At 32.9% G+C, this 21,697-nt stretch overlaps 3 protein-coding genes across 4 annotated transcripts; all 3 read right to left on the reverse strand.

Moving 5' to 3' along the window:
- Window positions 1-1,404: 1,404 nt before the first annotated feature.
- On the reverse strand, window positions 1,405-4,739 carry LOC131638516 (putative calcium-transporting ATPase 13, plasma membrane-type). The gene is made up of 3 exons (XM_058909077.1): window positions 3,467-4,739; window positions 2,667-3,353; window positions 1,405-2,523 (listed from the first exon to the last, which is right to left on the reverse strand). Exons 1-3 carry the CDS (start codon window positions 4,737-4,739, stop codon window positions 1,478-1,480), a joined length of 3,006 nt encoding a protein of 1,001 aa, XP_058765060.1. The 3' UTR covers window positions 1,405-1,477.
- Window positions 4,740-12,505: 7,766 nt separating this feature from the next.
- On the reverse strand, window positions 12,506-12,925 carry LOC131638517 (uncharacterized). Its single transcript, XM_058909078.1, has one exon. It carries the CDS (start codon window positions 12,923-12,925, stop codon window positions 12,506-12,508), a length of 420 nt encoding a protein of 139 aa, XP_058765061.1.
- Window positions 12,926-13,823: 898 nt separating this feature from the next.
- On the reverse strand, window positions 13,824-16,522 carry LOC131638499 (uncharacterized). 2 transcript variants are annotated; one of them, XM_058909060.1, is made up of 5 exons: window positions 16,360-16,522; window positions 15,548-15,819; window positions 14,964-15,175; window positions 14,611-14,872; window positions 13,824-14,517 (listed from the first exon to the last, which is right to left on the reverse strand). In XM_058909060.1, the coding sequence occupies exons 2-5, from the start codon at window positions 15,797-15,799 to the stop codon at window positions 14,227-14,229; spliced, it is 1,017 nt and encodes a 338-aa protein (XP_058765043.1). In that variant the 5' UTR covers window positions 15,800-15,819; window positions 16,360-16,522; the 3' UTR covers window positions 13,824-14,226. The 2 variants fall into 2 exon arrangements, with proteins under 2 accessions (XP_058765043.1, XP_058765042.1); XM_058909059.1 differs by having other exon boundaries at window positions 13,884-14,517; window positions 15,548-15,801; window positions 16,360-16,520.
- Window positions 16,523-21,697: the final 5,175 nt, after the last annotated feature.

Below are 21,697 nucleotides of genomic sequence, written 5' to 3' on the forward strand. Positions count from 1 at the left end.
AAAACCGCTCAAGCATCAACTGTTTCATTATTCGTCAAGTTATGTCTAACCCCTTCCTTTGCCTTTGCCTTTGAACAACAAGTTTATTCCACCAGACAACGGCAGTAATTTTAAGCTTGATCACAGCCATATTGACTTGCTTGTTCTCGGGGATGCACATAACGTCGAAGAACCTGTCGACGTCGATCTGGCAATCAAGAAACTTATCCACTCTCATCACTCGCCTGATTTGCTAAATTCCTCATCTGTTCAATCAAAGCAGTTAGAGTCGCAGTAAAAGGGTGGTAGTTCCGTCAATATCTGCTTTGGTTACTAGTTGATCTGCCATAGTTGTCAAACTACGAAAAGAACAAGAGAAAACCTGCTCTGATGCCAACTGACGCAGTCGGAAGCCCTAGGAAATAGCAAGCGCTAAACCTAGAATAAAGAAAAGGGTTGCAAGTGCAAATCTATAATAGAACACAGGGTTGCAAGTGCAGAACCTGTCAGATAAGCTCTGGAGTCCACTACGAATAAAGAAAATTTTGGATTCTATTATAATGAAAGATAATCCTTATGGTCATGCCAAAGGTCTTTAAATAGATAAAACAAAGAAACCCTACTTTACAGTGACAATGCATTACCTTTAACATCATATTTTAATGAGGCAAAATTATTTTTTGAACTAATTTAAAATAATTTGATCAAAATTTATTATTTGCATAAAAAATATGGAGAATTGTTAAAATGATGTAATTTATGGTTTTTTTTTCAAGTTAAATTTAAGGAATTTTAAATGAAACCAAAAAGTTAAGAATTTAAAATTGTTTTTCACTCTATAATCCGAATGTTAAATTGTTTATTATTAATTTTTAAAATTTTGGAAGATGGTTCTCATATTTTAAGACAATTTCAAATTTATCTCCAAAATATTCAAATAAATCTCTAATAATTTTCAAATATTTACAAGTTGGTCCCTTCAAATTTTTAAAAATTGTAAATGGGTTGTTATTTTTCATATTTTAAATATGGCCCAAATTTTTTAAAATTTATAAAAATGACGCCTAAAATTTGACAATCATTTTAATACTCTATCCAAACAAAAAATATATATAAATAAATAAATTTTAATTGAATCATTTAAATTGCTTAGAATTAAAATTTTTAAAAAATTCTTAATTACCTTATCCAAACACATTGTAAGGGTATAGAAATGAGAATTTTAAAATGCGATTTGACATTTTGGATAGCATAAGAAGAAGATTGTTTGGTAATTTCTACTGATACCATATTACACATTTGTGAAATAGAAAGAGATCCATTATTATTGAATGAATGAAAAAATACATATAATTGGTTCCTTATATAAGAGGAAACCATACCTAACTGACAACAAATAACAAAAAGGAGACAACAAATAAAAAAAGGAAATTAATCTAACTAACTGTAAACACAAAAACTAACTAGAGAATTAATCTGAAACAATATGGACTAATCTTCATAATCTCTTCTTCAAACTGAGAAAATCGAGTAGTGGTTTATCAGAGACAGGAATCAACTTCACCACAAAACCAATTGGCCAAGAAGCAGAAGCAAGACCAATACAGATAATCCATTCTCTCCAATTCAACCTTTCTGTATCAGCAAATTTCTTCAAAAACTCAACCATCACTACTTGAAGCACCAATGTCACACCAACAATTCCCATAAACAATTTGCTTCTAAATATCCCTTCAAAAACATTCTTCTTCTCCAACTTCCTTGCATTGAACTCATTAAACACTTGACAAAGAACAAATGTATTGAAAATCAATGTGTCATTCACCTTTGATGTCACCCCAAAAATAGCCTCCCCTTTGAACTGAAGGGTCAGCAAAATTACTATTTGGTAGAAAGCTTGTGACAGAAGATTCCTCCACATAATGTTGGTAATAAGAGGCTTTGTTCTACCAACAGGTTTTTGATCCATTAATTCCTTAGTTGGTTTTTCAGTTGCAAGAGCCAAAGCACCTAATGTATCCATAATCAAATTGACCCATAATAATTGAACTGCTGTTAATGGAACTTCACCTGCTGAAACTGCTGCTACAAAATTGATAACAAGTGCAGCTACATTCACTGTTAATTGAAATTGAATGAATTTTTGGATGTTGTTGTAAACACATCTTCCCCAATTCAAAACTGTTACTATAGATGCAAAATTGTCATCTAATATAACAATATCTGAACTCTCTTTTGCAACTTCTGTACCTTGAATTCCCATTGAAAGTCCAATATCAGCTTCTTTCAATGCTGGTGCATCATTTGTACCGTCTCCTGTTACAGCAACTACATGCCCTTTTTCTTTTAGGCATTGAACCATTAGAAGTTTGTCAAATGGAGATGATCTTGCCATCACACAGATTTTTTCAACTTTCTCTAACCTTTCTTCATGCGTGAAGTTGCGAAATTGTTCCCCTTCAATCACGGTTTCATCTGTGTCTTGATTAGCTCGAAGAATCCCGCATTCAAATGCTATAGCTTTTGCAGTGAAAATATTGTCACCTGTTATTCGAGATAAAGTTAGTTAATAGTTTGTTAACCGAATTAAGCCGATCTATTACAACTGTTCGATAAAACTGAACCAAACTGTTATATAACTATGAGTGTTGAGCAAGTTAACAATAAATGGGATATTTCTGAAATACCTGTAATCATTTTGACATTCACACCAGCATGTTGGCAAGCTTCCACTGCGGTCTTCACCCCCGGACGACACGGATCCTTAATACCAACAAGTCCTAGCAATGTTAAACCATTGTCTTTTACCACTATCTTGCTGTTTTCTCCTTCATCTCCTAGCTCTTGAACTTCAACTTCAGCATATGCGAAAGCGATACAACGAAGACTACTAGCTGCCATACCTTGAATAATGCTTTCAAATTTCGACATAGTTTCGTTATCAAGATGTTTCACAATACCATAAGCATCATAGTATTTTGAACACATTCTTAGAACCATCTCTGCTGCTCCTTTCCAATGTGCATTCATTTTGTTGTCAACATTTCTTCTCAACAAAACTCCACTTCTTTTCTTCTTTGAGTTGAAAGTCTCAACTTGAAAAATAGAACAACTTTTTGTCAAAGTTTCCATCTCCATATTCAATTCCAAAACAGCCCAAGATAATATTGCCTTTTCTGTTGGACTACCAGAAAACTCAAATTTTGAATCAGAGTCTGATTTAGATTCATGAACACTACCAGTTGTATTATGAGCAACTCCTTCTTTGATCAATTGAAGAACAAATGGATCAACATTTAAATATGCACCCTCTTCCAATGGTTCTAGACCAAGCCAAAATTTGGTCACCTTCATTTGATTCAAAGTGAGTGTACCTGTTACAAATCACACAAAAATAGGTTTAGTTTTTCTTCAAGATGGTAACCGAGAATCGATAACTAACTACCGATTAACAAACTGTAACTAACTTTATATTTCCTAACAGTACCTGTTTTATCAGTGCAAATAGTAGTAGCAGATCCCATAGTCTCACATGCAGAAAGTTTTCTGACCATAGCTTGATCAGCCATCATTTTCTTCATTGAGTAAGCAAGAGTCAAAGTCACAGCTAATGGCAAACCCTCCGGGATAGCAACAACAACAATAGTAACAGCATCCGAAATAATTCCAATCACTGCATTCATCACTTCATCAAAACTAGTCTTTCTTCCGTTGAATTCTCGAACTCCGTTATCAGTCTCTGTGTTCCCGGTGAAATATCGAATGAGCAATACAACAAGAACTAAAAACGCCACAGCCAAACCTCCCTTTCCAATAGATGATGTTAGCTTATTCAACCTTGTCTGCAAAGGTGTTTCTTCATCATTGTCATTGCTTATAGAAGACATCATTTGTCCCCATGTTGTGTTCATGCCGACCGATGTAACTAGCATTTTGGCATATCCGTCAGCAACCTTTGTTCCGGAAAACAAAAAAGGATGATGGTGTTTACTAATCTCTACATGATCGCTTTCACCAGTCATACTGGATTCATCAACTCTGAGTGAATGTCCATCTACGAACAATCCATCGGCCGGTACTTGATCACCGATCTTCAAACAAACAATATCACCAACAACAATCTCAAAGATTGATACCTTTTGTCTGCGACCACTTCGAACCAAGTCAATTTGAATATTATTGCTAACTTGAGACAATTTATCAAATTGTTTGTTTTGTTTGAAGTTACTTATGGATGACATTGAAATAACAATGAAAACAGCTAGAAAAATGCTACCACCATCATACCAACCTTCTTTGATTCCATGTTCCTTGATGCCAAAGCCAAGTGAAAGAGAAGCACAAACCAAAAGGATTAGAATTGTGACATCCTTAAATGCTTCAAGAACAAAATGAATGAAACTTTTAGAAGGTGGTTTTTTATATGTGTTGGAACCAAACACTTGTTTTCTGATTGCAATGTCCTCAGAATCATGGTTGATACCAAACTCGGTATTGGTTTGAAGAGATGAAGCAATACCTTCAAGTCCTCCAGCATGTGCATGAAGGGTTTCAATATTTTTGTCTTTGACAAGATGAATAAGAGTTTGTTGATCAATGGTGAAAGAGTGAGGTGAGTTGATATCAAGGACAGTGAAAGTTGGTATAGGTGTGATTTTAGGTTTGTTGAAAGCTCTAGAGCAATAGATTGTGATGAAAGCATTGTGCCATCTTTTTTGGTTGTGTGTTGTATAGGTGTTAGTGAACAAGGTCAATGTCATGATTTCAAGAACAAAACAATAATTTGTTTGATAATAAGGGAATATAATGAATGATAGAAGAAAATGAATGAATTGTGAAAGTATGGTTGATGGTGTAATATGTTGGTGATTTTAGTATCATCAATGCATTTTGGTAGTAATGTGATTTACTATAGGCCAATGCAATTATGCGTTAAGTTTGAAACGAGTTAGGGTAGTGCGGAGTGCACGCTCGTCGAACCAAACGCGTAATTGAATATGAATAATAGAAACGGGCATAACGTTTCGTTTGAATAGTTGCACCCGTTCCCAACGGACATAACGATTCGTTTGAATAGTTGCACCCGTTCCCAACGGACATAACGGTTCGTTTGAATAGTTGCACCCGTTCCAACAGACATAATTGTTTCCGAAGAGGTGTGTCTGTTCGCTTCTATTATTGGTCTCCTATATAAGGAGTCTTTTGGTCTCCATTTGGAATACGAAATTACATACTTCCTCTCTACATTCTGATCTGTTCTCCATTGTCAGAAACAGATTGTTCTTCAAGAATTATCCCCGCAAAGATTTCGTGAACCCAGACAAAGAATAGGGTCGAAATACTTTGTTCGGAAAGTGAACAAACACGATTCTTGAAGATATCCAGGATTATCATACCAAATATCCAACAAACGAACAAAGTAGTCTTTCTGATAATCATGGCTGGAAGAGGAAGCACCGTCAAGGAGATGACTAAAAGTTTCGGAAAATTGGACAAGTTTCAAGGACAATTTACATATGGTGAACACACGAAAAATTTACATCAGAATCCGGGTACGTTTTTCTTATTTCTCATAAAAAAAAAAAAAAAATTAGAGCATGTGATACCAGTGTATCGATCATTGTTATTATAAATTTTTGGCCATGATTAATTTAGACGAACAAGTTTAAATTTGTAGTGTAAGTTTGATATGTATATATCATTCCTATTCTGTATTCATTTTGGTTTGTGTATGCGTTTTACTTTAACTATTACAAAGGAAATCACTATAAATCATTTAGTGCATATATATGTTAATAAAAAATTGTACGTGAACAGTTTATATATATGAACACAATAAACACAAAAGGATTTTCACAAAAATATTGCATGAATAGGAACATGTATCATAATGTGCTAGCAGTACTGTGCAAGAATTCGAAACATTGTTACAACATTATTATAGCATTATCATATATACATGATGTACTCTAATGTCCCTTTTCTTTGGTTATATGAATTCGGTATCGTTACTATATCATAAATCTTCTCCATCAATGGTTTGCATTTCATAAAATTATATGTTAATGGTTGAAGATATAGACGTGCAGAATGATAGTTTACTACTGTACCACAATATATATCATTCCATTGTACCGAAAATTTTATCAGTGTGTTGCATTGATTACTTAAGGCTTTAGAAATCAATATCAGTATGAATTATGAATATTGATATGGAAAATTTTAAAATTTTCTACCGCGAAACAAAGTTAGAATTTTAATTTTTACAGAAAATCCAATAATGGATATTTTACCTTTGATTTTGTTTGAAAGGAAATAGTGAGAGTTTTGTTTGTAAGATTCTTATTATTCTTCGAGTGGAAGATGATCATAAAGAGTTACAATGAAGATGTAATTTTAAGGGACTTCTCTTGGAATGATGTTTTCCAAGATGAAATGAAATCAACAATGTCAAATCATACTTGGTTGGATGCAAGTGAGTGTTTAGAAGGAAGTATCATAAAGATGATACACTAAACACCTACAAGTCTAGATTAATAGCCAAGTGTTTAGACAAAAGGAAAGTGTTAATTATTTAAACACATATGCACTAGTAGCAAGGACGGCAACAATTAGAGTATATTGTTTGCATTAGTTTTTGCATGAACTTATAGTTCATCAAAAGGATGTCAAAATGACATTCTTAAAATGGAGATCTCGATGAGGAGATTTACATGGAGAAATCAGAAGGTTATATATTTTCTACTGATGAACAAAAAGGTGTACAAGCTTGTTAAAACCATGTATGGATTAAAACAAGCACCAAAATAATGGCATTAAAAGTTTGACTTTGTCATTGTAAGATTCTCCGATTAAGGAGGAAACTTACAAATTAAAGAGGAGACACACAAGTTAGGGGGAGAATTCTCAATCTTATCAAAACAAGAATTCAAAGAGTATGTCATCATCAAAAAGGGGGAGATTGTGAAGAATATATCTTATATCTAATTTTGATGAAGACAAAGGTTATCAAAGAGGAAAAAGGATCAAAAGTTTCATGCGCATCAATGATGAAGTTGATCAAGAAGGTTGAACATAGAAATTCAAGTGAAGATTTGAGAGAAGTGAACATAACCAAGGTACTCATTGCAATTTATATTATACTATTTTAAATTGCTCTTAATTTCATCTCTCACTTCATCTGAAAACCTTCTTGCATCATCATGCATGATTATCTAAATATATTTCTTCATCTAATTCTTGTGACAAGTGTCTGTACATAAAGTTGTGTGAGAATATTTTGATATTCTTTTGTCTATATGTTGATGACATGTTGATCTTTGGCACCGACCAAAATCAAGTTGATAAAACAAAGAATTTCTTGTCGTCAAAGTTCTCCATGAAAGATATGGGAGAAGCGGACGATATTCTTAGTATTAAGATTAAACGGGAGAATAAGGGGTTTGTAATTATGCAATCTCATTACATTGAGAAAATACTCAAGAAGTTCAATTATGAAAATTGTTCTCCAGTAAGTACTCCCATGGATCCAGGAGAAAAGCTTATGCCAAATACAGGTAAACCTATGGATCAACTCGAATACTCAAGAGCCATAGGCTCTTTGATGTATGCTATGATTAAGCACTAGACCGGATATTGCGTATGCGGTTGGCAAGTTGAGCAGATTTATTAGTAATCCTAGTAGACATCATTGGCATGCGATAACTAGGGTATTCAAGTACTTGAAGGGTACTATGAATCATGGATTGTCATATATGGGATTTCCTTTGGTGTTAGAAGGTTATACGGATGCTAGTTGGATAAATAATGTTGAAGATTCATCGTCTACAAGTGGATGGGTGTTCTTGCTTGGGGGAGGTGCCATCTCATGGGCTTCCAAAAAGCAAACATGTATAACTAGTTCCACAATGGAATCTGAGTTTGTAGCATTGGCTGCTGCTCTGGTAAAGAAGCAGAATGGCTAAGGAACTTGGTATATGAGATTCCGATATGGCCTAAACTGATATCACCAATTTCTATCCGTTGTGATAGCAGTGCCACACTGGCTAAAGCGTATAGTCAAATATACAATGGAAAGTCTAGACATTTGGGTATTAGACATAGTATGATTAGGGAATTAATCATGAATGGGGTGATATCTATTGAGTTTGTTCGGTCGCAACAAAACTTAGCTGACCACTTGACGAAGGGGTTAGCAAGAGACTTAGTGAAGAAGTCGGTAATTGGGATGGGATTAAAGTCCATTTAAATCTATTAGTTATGGTATACCCAATTCCCTTCTAATACAACGTTAGAAGCAGAATTCAATGTGGAAAGATCATAGTTAAAGATTGGAGCAATTGTGTTTATCTTCCCAAGGTATGTGCTCAGACCTGCAAGTGATGGCTAGGTTGAAGTATATCTTCTTAATGGTTCTTTTGAAAAATTGCAAATGCAGGTGCAAGATTAAAAGGATCACCTATGTGAGCATGAAGTTTTGCCGCTTCAAGAAGCTTGGACTTGGCTTCCTATATGCTTATTAATGGATAAGGACACATGGCTTGTAAAGTGTCAAGTATGAATAGTAGAGTATTGTAAGAAACATATGTGTACTATATCTTTAAATATTCAAATGGATTGACGGGTTCAATCATTATGACACCCCGATTTTCGAATATTTGGAATGTGTATTTGTACTAAGATGAAAATTCAATCGTAAGACATTTTCTTCTATGCATTTGTTTGATCGTTATACCTGTAAAGTAAATCAAGGATTATACTAAAATGGGGGGAGTTTGTTGGTGATTTTAGTATCATCAATGCATTTTGGTAGTAATGTGATTTACTATAGGCCAATGCAATTATGCGTTAAGTTTGAAACGAGTTAGGGTAGTGCGGAGTGCACGCTCGTCGAACCAAACGCGTAATTGAATATGAATAATAGAAACGGGCATAACGTTTCGTTTGAATAGTTGCACCCGTTCCCAACGGACATAACGATTCGTTTGAATAGTTGCACCCGTTCCCAACGGACATAACGGTTCGTTTGAATAGTTGCACCCGTTCCAACAGACATAATTGTTTCCGAAGAGGTGTGTCTGTTCGCTTCTATTATTGGTCTCCTATATAAGGAGTCTTTTGGTCTCCATTTGGAATACGAAATTACATACTTCCTCTCTACATTCTGATCTGTTCTCCATTGTCAGAAACAGATTGTTCTTCAAGAATTATCCCCGCAAAGATTTCGTGAACCCAGACAAAGAATAGGGTCGAAATACTTTGTTCGGAAAGTGAACAAACACGATTCTTGAAGATATCCAGGATTATCATACCAAATATCTAACATAATATATTATATATAGATGAGTAACGTATCAATTTACGCGGTAACTTATCAATGAAATATATTCCTTAATATGTAAGTGTATATATATGGATATGATATGATATTTATATGTACATTGTCGACAAAGATTATAATGTTATTATTTTGAGGAAGGAGGATGTTGCTAGGAAGTGGTGGGATATTGCTTTAATTTTGTATATGTTTGACAACATAGTCAGCAACCATGATGAAGCTGCGTTTCCTCTTTTTGTCGACAGGTAGTCCAATATAACAGTAAAGTTACTTTATAATTTTATTTTATCCCTTTTCATTAACTATCTTCATCTTCGGTCATAAATATTTTGAAAATTCACAGGAGTACTTCAATAGTACCCCAAATAAGTGATTCATTTCAATTTTTAATGTATTTTTTTTCAATTCTACTTTTTAATCAATAAAAAATTTATCATTCCTAATACATGATAAGGGTACTATAGTAAAAATATTATTCTCTCTTTTATTTTTATACACTTTTTTTTAATGTGTGCGAAATGATATGTTGGACCACTCATTGTAAAACGGAGGAATATTTTATTAGAAATTTCAGGTGTAAACCAATCCTAGGATTCAGGGAAAATGAATGGAAAGCATTCGGAACAGGATTTTCCACTTTAGTTGGTCAAGGAAATTTCCTCACCATGCTTATTTACTATTTCCAGTTTATTATGGATTTTAAATAAAATATTTTAATTTATATTTTTTAAATGATTTTTATAATAATTTCTTGATAAATTCCAAGACATCAAAAAAAAAATTGTATTTAAGAAGTTGATGGAGTATTTGATTAAAAATTAAGATCAAATAAACGTATTTTTTTTACTAACCTAATATTTTAAAACTCTCTTGTATTGAATTGGAAACTGGTCAATGAGATATTGACAGTGACAATAATTCATTGAGTTATTTATTACTCCCTCCTCTCTCTGTGCTTTTTTAAAATTAAAAAAAAAAAAGTTTCTATTTAAGTGTCGTTTTTATAGTTTAATGTTATAATTTGTCAATTATACTCTTACTTTCTCAATAATTTCATTTGACATTTTCCATAAAATTAATTATTTTTTCAATTAATTATTAAAAAAATAGTGTATAATTGAATTTATTTAAAAAGAGAAAAACAAATGAGAGTATAATAAGAAAAATAACTCTAATAATTCACTATTTTAGTTGAAGAACTTTTTGCTGAAACGACGGTTAAATAAACGGAGGGACTGTTTGAGAATGACCTTTTACATTATCTACCACACCCAAATTCCAATGAGTCATTTGTAGGCCATTAATGTGTGTTTCAAAATTAGATGGATTATTTCGAGAAAACTTACTACACAAGGTGAATTATTATTACTTTTTTAATTACTTCCCTCTTATCTTAAGTGGTGGAGTAGCATTTTATGAAAATTCAAAAATACTTTTATGAATCTGAAAGTATTTTTTTATGTACCTCTTTATATCAAATTCACGAGTAAACGAACCATATCTTTTTATTTATCAGAAATTAATTTGGAGATGCACTTTCGTACATTTTATATGCACTTTATACATTTTTAACTAAGACACTCCTTTTGACATGATTTTGTCCAGATATGCACTTCTATACTCATCATATATGCAGCACATCCATTTCTAACTGAGACACTCTCATTTTGACATAATTTTGTTCGGTGATGCATCTACGTGCTAAAATACGGATATACACTTTCGTATTCTCCTTGTACGTAGTAAATTTTGAGTTTTTTTAGAAATACACCAACGTAATAGACCATGTATTATAACTATGCTATTACAATAATTTTTTTATAAATTAAACAATACACTTAATCAACAATCATTTACATATAGGCATAAAATAATTCGACTGACCCTGTATGTATCATTGACATACACTCCATGTTCAGAGACACTTTGTGAAACCTACTTCAATCAAGGATGCTGACCAATTCGAATCATTCATGTCGTGATCCAAATTGATTGGTTCTACTTTAGCCATCATCGTCATTTATTCTATTAAGTCACCCTCTGCACCGACTGCTTGATCTATCCTTGTCAATTCAGTTCTCATTCTAATCGATCTTCTGACATTCTACTCAGGTGGTTCTTCATTTCGATTAGTTGTGACTTCAGTTTGTTGGTATTCATCAAACACAGTTGTGGTTGTATCTGACTCCTGTCGAACTACCCATGACTCCAATCCCACCCTTTGCTTTCATCCACTAAAACATCTCTACTAACCACTAGTTTATCATCGTTTGGTGAATACAACTTGTATGCATCAGTCGAATGATAACCTATGAGCACCACGGTCTGACTTTGATCATCAAACTTCTTGCTCAATTTTTAAGGCACATGCCTGAAACACATTGATCCAAAAACTCTAAGATGACTTACATTTTGCTTATGTCTTGTCCAAGCCACATAAGGTGTCTTCTCGACTATCTTCTTCGTTGGACATCTGTTTAGAATGTATAGTGTTGTCGAAGCTGCTTCACCCCAAAATCTCTTTGGCATTTATTTAGCTTTCAACATACTTTTTGTCATGTTCAGTATACTTCGATTACACCTCTCATCTATACCATTAAGCTGAGGTGTATAGGGTGCAATGACCACATGCTCTATACCTTCGTCATTGCATAATTTAGCAAATTCTCTAAAGGTGTATTCACCTCTACCATCAATTCTCAATTTCTTTAACATGCATCCACTTTGTTTCTCGACATGCAGTTTAAACTTCTTCAACCGTATGAATACCTCACTTTCCTGTTCAATAAGGTAAATCCACATGTATCGGGTGAATCCATCTATGAAAGTTAAGAAATAGTTGTTACCTTACTTCAAAAGGTCCACACACATCAAAGTGAACTAGCTCTAAATTTTCCTTCGACCTCATGGGCAAGTCATGCTTGAATGCTTTCCTAGCCTACTTTGCTTTGCAACATTCCTCACACACCTGACTTGGTTCCTTCACCTGAGGTAAGCCATACACCATCTTTTTCTGGTTGGGCATACCTAAACTTCTGAAGTTTAGATGCCCATACCTGTGATGTCATTGCCAATTCTTGTTTTCTTCTGCAGTTGAAGCAAGAAACTTGTGATCAACCGTGTTGATCTCTACTTTGAAGGTTTGTTGTCTGCCAATGGTGCTTTCAGAATCAATATTCCATCACCATCTTATACTTTCATCTGATTCTTTTCTACCATCAAGTTGTACCCTTTCGCAAGCAATTGATCTATGGTTATCAAGTTACTTGTCATCAAAGGTACATACAACATATCAATGATGTTGGCTTTTCGACCATCATTTCTAACCACATATATGTTTCCTTTACCACCTAATCTGACGTGTCTGCCATCTGCAAACTTGATCACTTTCTTGACTGATTCATCTAACTTGGTGAACCAGTTTTTATTACCAGTCATGTGGTTGCTGCATCCTGAATCTAGGTGCCACGTTTTGGTTTGCTCATTGCTCGATTGCGTATTTTCCATTAGTATCACATCCTCAGAATAACTATCTCCAGCATGAGCATATTTCACTTCATCACCATCTTTTTTCTCCTGCTTCTTTCTTTCTTCGATAGTCTCGAGCATAATGGCCAAATCCTTGAGAGTCGTAACACTGCACCTCCTTCATGTCAACTTTCTTTTTCGAGTACTTGTTGCCCATGTGTTTTTTGGTTGAATCAGTGTGATTCTTTGAGTTTTTGCTTGAATTCTCATCACTATCAAGATTCTTTCTATGTTTCACCTTCTCTTTTCGAGACTTCTTGATGAATCTTGCTTGCAGCGCATATTAAACCACCTTATCCTTTTCTTAGTTCCTCAACCTCAGCCTCATCTCATGAGGCTCTAATGAATCTTGAAGTTCGTCCAACTTCATCTCAGCTAAGTTCTTGGACTCTTCAATAGACACTAAAATGTAATCAAAATTTGGAGTCAGAGATCTCAACACTTTCCCTATCTTTTGTAAATCGTTGATTGATTCACCGCACACCTTCATCTGGTTCGTTAACAGCACCACATGTGAAAAGAATTCTGAGACTGATTCATCTTTCTTCATCTGAGTCATCTTGAATTATTTTCTCAATGTCCACAACTTCACCCTTTTCAGTTTTTCATCTCCTTCGTACACGTTCTTCAGCTTGTCCTATGCTCCTTTGGTCGTTTCCTCTTCAATGATCTTCTCGAACAGGTTAGGATCCACGCATTGATGAATCAATAACAGAGTTTTCCATGTTTCTTCCTTTATCTTTGTGTGCAGCCTTATATTCATCATCTGCATTTGCTTTCAATGCCAGTACTCCATCATTCAAGTTTTCAGACACATCTTGAAATCAAAAGATGACATTCATTTGCACAATCCACCTCTCATAATTCTCGCCTTTGAAAATTGGTAGATTTGTTGGAAATTGTGTTGATGTTGTTGTCCCGTTTTCCATTATAGATTCTCTCTGAAACACAACCCGAGCTTGTTAATACCAATTTGTTGGGACAATTAGGATTTTCAAGAAAGACGAGGAAGAAGAAAAGAGAAAAGAGAGAAAAATGTATTTTGAATATGTGAAGTTGTTATTACTAAAGTTGTTAAGTGTTCAATTATATAACTATTCAATAGCATGCCTATTTATAAGCGATCAAGGCCTAAGCCCAAAACTTACAACCTAAGCCCAAAACATATTTTGGCTTCGACACAACAACAAAATGTTGTATTCGACTATGTCGAATACTATTACTTCGATTAGGCCGAACACACCTACATCGAACACAGGCTTGCATCCAAGACATTGAATTATAACTTCTAACATGTAGGAGTATCATTTTCACGCAAAAAGCACAAGACAATATGTAGACTAATAGTTTTTTAACAGACACTATCATATCATATGAATACCTTATGATAATATAAGTGCTCTAATTATGGACTCACATTGATTACTCTTAAATATAAATAAATGACCTCCTTCAGGAAGCTCATGATAATGAATCCAGGAAAGTTTCTGTGAGATGTAGCGGTTCAGTGTATAGGGAATCATCTTATCTTTAAGGCCTTGCCAAATGTGAACTGAACCATCATTCTCAGAAAATGGATTTCTTATCTCTGTTGGGCCAAACTCCCACTTTCCAAAACCAGCAATTATGTCGCGGTATAACGACTCATACTCTCCTTGCTGAGTTATTTTCTCCTGAATCAAGCAAGGTTAAAAAAACACTTGGCATCATTCGCAAATAGCAATATATCAGTGTCAAAAACAGAATACCTTATGAGTATAAGCTACCTGGCCAGTGCTTGGGGCTTCTGAGAGGCTTTTAAGGATCTCAACATCATCCGGAGGGAACATTTCAGCATTTGTGAAACTCAATGAAGTGAACCAATTTTGAGTCATCCACCAATAGAATAACCAAGGGGTGTAATGTGCAACTCGAAATGTCCATTGGTCTGGTTGAGGGAGCGTTTGAAATGCCTCTGTTGATAGATTAACAGGAAAAGAAGGCCACCAATAATTTACAAATGGGACTACCAAAGCTGCTCCCAATAATCTGCCGAACTACAAGTCATTTCTCTATTACTGAGAACAATAATAGTAACCATCAAAATCAAAATGAAGCTAAAAGTCAGAAATTAACATGCCTGTGTGGAATATATTTTAAGCAGCTCCAAACCGGATAAGCTCCTATTGACATTCCAATGATATAGAATTTATTCCCAATCTGCAATTTATCTGCTAGTTCTTGAATATCATATGCTTCACTCTTCACTGAACGTGACGGATATGGATCACTCTCACTATAACCTGCTCTGTCGAAGTAGAGGAAATATATCCCAAGATCATTAATAAGTTCCTACATCAAAACAAAAATATAATGACTATAAATAAAAAATCAAATTTTAAAATAATCAGTTAGAGACCGAGAGTAAAATCAATTCACCACAAAATATCAATTATAAAATCTTGTTATTAAGTATTTACATTATTGGTACAAGTTTCTATCATACTCCAATAAACTGCAGAACATTCACATACTCACTGAGATTATCTACTAACATAAGCACTTGTGAGACTATATAGGACAGCATTTGAAAACAACTTATAACTTGTCTATAAGTTAGTTTTAACAAATTTCCATAAGTTCTCCGGGATATATTAAGCATTACTAATGGCAGATAAGTGATTAAAGCAGACATAAGATTAGAGAAAAGGAGCAAGTTCTTACTTGAGAAACTGGCAAATGAGTATCTTTGGAATTGGCATATCCATGAACGACAATGATCTTGTACCTAGCTTCTTCCTTTGGAAAACCAAACTCCCGGTATGCCAAATGTCTCCCATCATTGAGTTTCACTCTAGGTGAAGTAACCAGAGGACCGTTAATGGATCCACATATTTTTGGTGGAGGAGGCTTTATGGCCATATAAGCCCATCCTATGAGAATCACCACCACTGCTATTGCTATCCGATTAATCATTGCTGAAAAAACAAAGTATACTAAAAATCATTGCTTAAGGTTAGGAACAGTTGTCCAAACATGTTATTGTTACGCCCAAAATTGTGGTTACAATCTAGTTACATTGACAAAACCACAATTACATGTGAAATTTTAATTAACTGGTTACTAAAATATATGAATACATTGACAAAACCACCATTACAGGTAAAAGTTTAATTAATTAGTTACTAAAATATATAAATACATATTATGAGATTTAAGTTGATCCCGTCAGTTTTTAAAATTTCAAACTGCTTTGTGAGCAAACTCTGGACTTGATCAAGTTTAGTTTCAATCTTAAAACACAAACAATAATTTTCACTTTTGATTCAAACTTAACAGTGTCAATTTTATGCTAAGCATAAGAGTTAAGTCTTATTATTTTAGAATTCATCATATATCTGTGTATAGTGGAAACTGAAAGTAATAATAGGAACATTTCAGATTCAAACAAACTAGAAAACTCAACCTGGTTTGTAAACCATTTCAATTGCTAGCTTAATTTCTAAGCACAGACTTATAAGAGAAAGAGAGTATACCTTGTTACAGACTCTATGTAACTGCAATTGCAATCAAAGGCTGTGGATGTACTATTCTTCAGGCAGGGTTCTGCTGTTGGAATTGAGAGATAGAATGTAGGTGAGGTTCAGAATATAAACATGATGACAAGTATAATATGAGAGTGAGTGAGGACAAGATAGAATGGAACCCTCATAAAATTTGATGTATGTTTCACCATTTTTGGGGAATGGGACCCACATAAAGTGATGGGTGAGACCTTCATAAATTTCATTAGATCAAAGAGTGGATTTGGATTGCATGCAGCCAAAACTAGAAGCACATAAGATAGATATGGCCGTCCGATTAAAATCAAACGATCAAGATTAAAAGAAGTTTGACTAAAAGAATCTTTAAAAATAAATTAAACTCTGATCTCAATTAAAGGACCAGCTCCGTATTGGCTGCATACATGCAATTTTGAATGCATGTGATCCAAATCTTGAAAATGTAAATGTTGAAAAGAGTGTTAGATGAACACAAAAAGTGGCTTCTATGATACTATGACATAAAAAGTAATTTAATATAATATAAATAAAAATTAAAGAAATTTAATATTAAAATTAATAAAAAATACTTTAATTATTAATATTATATAAAATTATCATTAAAGTTTTAAAAAATATTAATGAATATTAACTTCATTTGTTTATACAAAAATCATTTTATTGCAATAATAATTTTTTCATTTACGTATTATATATTTCTTATATTTATTTAAGTTATCTAATAAATATTATAAAATCATTTATTCACTGTCAGTGCATCACCTTTTTTCTCTTTTTCTAATAGTTATTTCAATTTTTATTATTAAATTTAAATATATTAATATTTATTTTTAAAAAATAAATATTAATATCTTTATAAATATTAAAATAAATATTAATATTAATATCTCTTTGAAGTCATCATAACTCATAAGGTATATGATAATTTTCCAAGAATTAAGAACTCATCATGATATCGCAGCATAAGGCAGAGTTACCAATTATTTATATAGGAACAGAAACTCTTACCGAAATGATGAGCACGGTTATTTCATCATCTTTGATATCTTAAAAAATGTAGATAAAGTTCATATTCCCCCAACTTCAACTCAGACACAATTGCTTCCAACTTAGATAGAACAATTTGATCATACCGCACATATCCATGTCCTTCGTCGCAATGAACTCATGGATTTTACCATCCACAAGAATGAAGCTCCATCCAGGAATTTTTTTCACACCCCTTTCTCTCATCATTGATCTAACCTTAGTCACTTAATCCCATCTACCTTCTTTAGCAAAGATATTTGAGAGAAAAACATAAAACTTGAATCATCTGGAACCAACCTATAGATTGTAAGGCATCAGTTTTCCCCATTACAAAGTTATTGTGCTTCAAACAAGCACTGAGAATACTCTTCCAAATCAAAACATCAGCACCAAGGCATATCACATGTAATCCAAAGTGCTCCTTCAAATTTACCCACTCTACCAAGAAGGTCAATAAAACACCCACAACAAGGCTGAATTTAGGAACTATCTTGTACTTCACTTGCATGGTTTCAAAATAAAATTGACCCTCTTCACAAGTCCTCCATGTTTGCAAGCATTTAAAAGCCCTAAGAAAGTTATATTGGCAGGCTTAAGTTCTTCCCTTTCAAATTTGAGCAAAACCTTGACCGCTTCACGGCCTATTCCATGACCAAATACATAACACGTATGTTAACAAGTGATGATCCAATAAAACTAGACCTATAATGTATCTTATCATAAAGCACATAAGTATGTATCCATTTACCTTCCTTGACCAAAGCCGTACAGGGGCATCAGGTCTAATCCCTAAACTCAACATCTCTCTAAACACGCCCAAACCTTTCCTCGGTTAATGATTAAGAACAAAGCAGGAATCATACATGTTCATTTAACCACGTCTCTTACAGTCATAGCCATAAAAGTTCCTCAGCAAGCTCACACTTCCCATTTTTCCCATACTATCAATCATAGCATTACAAGAAACAACATCCCTTTGAAGCGTTTCCTCAAACATCTTGCGACCTTGCAAGCTTAACCAAACCAACCTCCAAGAATTCAATCTCTAACAAGCATTTTATCAAACACCTACCATGCACGCTTAATCAAAACAACCTCCAAACACATGTATACTATTGAGTTGCTCACAAAAAAGTCATGCCAGGAATGTGTTTTTAAAACAAACTCACGATTTGAAACAGCGTCATACATAAATCAAGATAATAACTATTGAGAAAATATCTAACCTTGACGAATTCGAAAGACTAAAAAAATTTCTTTTGATAAAAACTCCAACTTTTTTTTTTTGAGAAGATAAAAAAATAAATAAAAACTCCAACTTTGCTTAACATAAATGTCAAGATTAGGCAAGTTTCTTTCCGTTTTTTAAAATTATAATTTTTTATAATGTTACATTTTTTAAAATAAAAAATTCATTTAAAGTATAATTTTTAAAATATTATTTTAAAACATTTTCTTAAGAGATTAATTACAATGCACTGTCATTGTAAAATTCTTTACACAATCAATGAATCACAATCATTCACAAATCTTATTTTATAAATAATTAAAAATTAAATTGAATTTTAATAAACATTTAATAGACATGATTCATTGACGGTGTAAAACTATTTTACATTGTCAGTACATACCAACTAACTTCTTTCTTAGATATCAAAATTTCAAAAATTATTTTAAAACAAATTTCATAAAAATTAACTAAGATATATTTTTTATAAAAAAATTCAAATTCAATTATATTTTAATTTATATTTATGTTATAGGATATCAAAATTAATTTTTTAATTTATAAAAAACAACTTTTAAAAATATTTTTGAAAGTGCAAAGAATAGTTTTCATCACTTTATTTTCTACAAAGTTTAAGTTCTTGTTGTTGTTAGAAGTTTCTGTGAAGCATTTAGTATCAAACTTTTCAGTGCAATTCCAAGTTTAACGTTCTATTTAGTTATTATTTACATGAGAAATGCTAGCAACACTCTCTTTTCAACACTTTCTTTAACATTTATTTTTTTATTGGTTGAAACATGGGTGGGTCTTACCACTTTAGGTGGGATCCATTTCCAAAGTGAGAGACCCACACATGTTTTAACCAATAATAAAGTGAGTGTTAGAGAGTATTGAAAAGAGAGTGTTGCTAGCACTCCTCTTATTTATAATGTCTATGTTCTTATTTATTACCATGTGTGTTAAGCTTTAGTGCTTATTTAGAGAACAACATTTCCGAATCCGCTAAGTTTATTGCTGCGATTATGACGTTAAAATTGGCTAAAAAGAATTAATACACTCAGCTTTGGTTGGAAATTGATTGTAGTTTTGTGGTTAATGCTTTCAAAAATCATGCATTGGTGTCTTGAAAACTTCGGTTTCGTTGGCTTTGTTGTTGGGATTACACGTTGCATATTGATTTCAGAATCACTCATAACTATAGAGAAGCCAAAACTACCTCTTGGTTCAACCATATTCATAATTATATTATTAGGAATTACTTGTTAGACAAAAAGGATACTCCTAAACATAAGTTTTGTTATTAAGGGGTCTTGGTTTGGTCCCTTGTGTAATTGATTCTCTATTTTGTTTAATGATATTTTGTTTTTTGGTTTTTGAAAAAATAACTTTATAACTATGTATGAGTTAAAATCTTAGGATTTGAAAGGACTGTCCAAAAGACATATCTCTTGTAGGTTCTTTGTTGCAAGATAACTAAGGGTCTGTTTGGTAAAACTAGCGGTTGACTGATAAGCTAGCTGGTAGCTTATAGCTTATGACTGGTGGTTGATGACTGATGACTTATAGCTTATAGCGGATGGTTGAGACTGATAGCTTATAAGTTCATTGACGTGTTTGGTAAAATTAACGGTTCAATTAACTTATAAATGTAAAATGACATAAAAGATATTTAATATATAATTATTTTATTTTAAATTAAAATAAATTATAAGGGTTAAAAATGGATTTTAATTGAAATAATAAGGATAAAAAAGGAAGAAAAAGTAATAAGCTATAAGACATAAGCTAAAACGCTATTTGAAATAGCGTCTGAAAAATAAGCTATAAGCTAGTAAAATAAGCTATAAGCTCGTGATGAAAAGACCGTTACCAAACGGGTCTAAATTATCATATGAGCTTATAAGACATAAGACATAAGCTATAAGCTTACCAAACAGAGCCTAAGTAAAGGTTCTACACTGATGAGAAAAAATAATTTTATAAAGCACCAGGTGCTAAAAAAACAAAAGAGCTTGAGAACATTGCACAACTAGTTCAAAAAGTCTACCACATCTTAATTTATTTATTTTATATAGATTTTATTAGGATTTAGACTTTGGGGCTTTTTGGTCGTAACAATTTTGGAAATTTTAAAGATTTGGTTCTAATTTTGGGTATGGTTTGGATCATTGTGTTGTTGGGTCAATTGGTTATTCTATCCTGGTGTTGGTACATTAAATTTGGCTATTAGTTAAGGCACTCTAAGTATAAATTCTTCGCGAAATTTTTTCACTATATTTCATAGATCTCTCATGCACTACTGAATCGACAAAAATGTCCTTCAACTTTCGTAGATGTATTTCTGGAAGTACGATTTTTTCAAAAAATTTAGTTTTTTCTCGTAGATGCATCTACAGAAGCGTTAAAACTCCGAATGTTTTTAGATACATCTACGGAAGACTCTATTTTCAAACTCTTCCGTAGATGTAGCTACAGAAGATTTCATGAAATTAATTAATTTGGGATTTTCCTAATTAATTTGAAATTTTCTAAATTAATTTTTAACTTAATTTAGGATTTTCCCAATTAATTGAAAAAATTCCAAATTAATTACTCAAATCCCAAGTTTCACTATGTTTTAACGCTTTCTTAGATGCCATCAACTTAATTAATTTGAGATTTTTCTAATTAATTGGGAAATTCCCAAATTAAGTTACAAATTAATTCGGAAAATCCAAAATTAATTTCTCAATTAATTGGGAAAATATCAAATTAATTAAGTTCATGAAATCAGAAGGGTTTGAAAAGAGAGTGTTTTGTAGATGTATCTACGAAACATTCTGATTTTCCAATTAATTGGGAAAATCCTAAAAATTTCACTATGTTTTAACGCTTACGTAGATGCATCTATGAAAAAAACTAAATTTTTTTAAAAAGTGGGTGCTTCCGGAAGTGCATCTACGAAAGCAGGGGACATAACTGAAATTTCGCACGGTGTGTGAGATATATGGGGTGCATTGAGAAACACTTCTTCGCTCTAGTGAAAAATCAAAACTACTTTCAAAATTTAAAAAC

This window comes from Vicia villosa, unplaced genomic scaffold (assembly GCF_029867415.1).
Source record: "Vicia villosa cultivar HV-30 ecotype Madison, WI unplaced genomic scaffold, Vvil1.0 ctg.002324F_1_1, whole genome shotgun sequence".
NCBI lineage: Eukaryota > Viridiplantae > Streptophyta > Magnoliopsida > Fabales > Fabaceae > Vicia > Vicia villosa.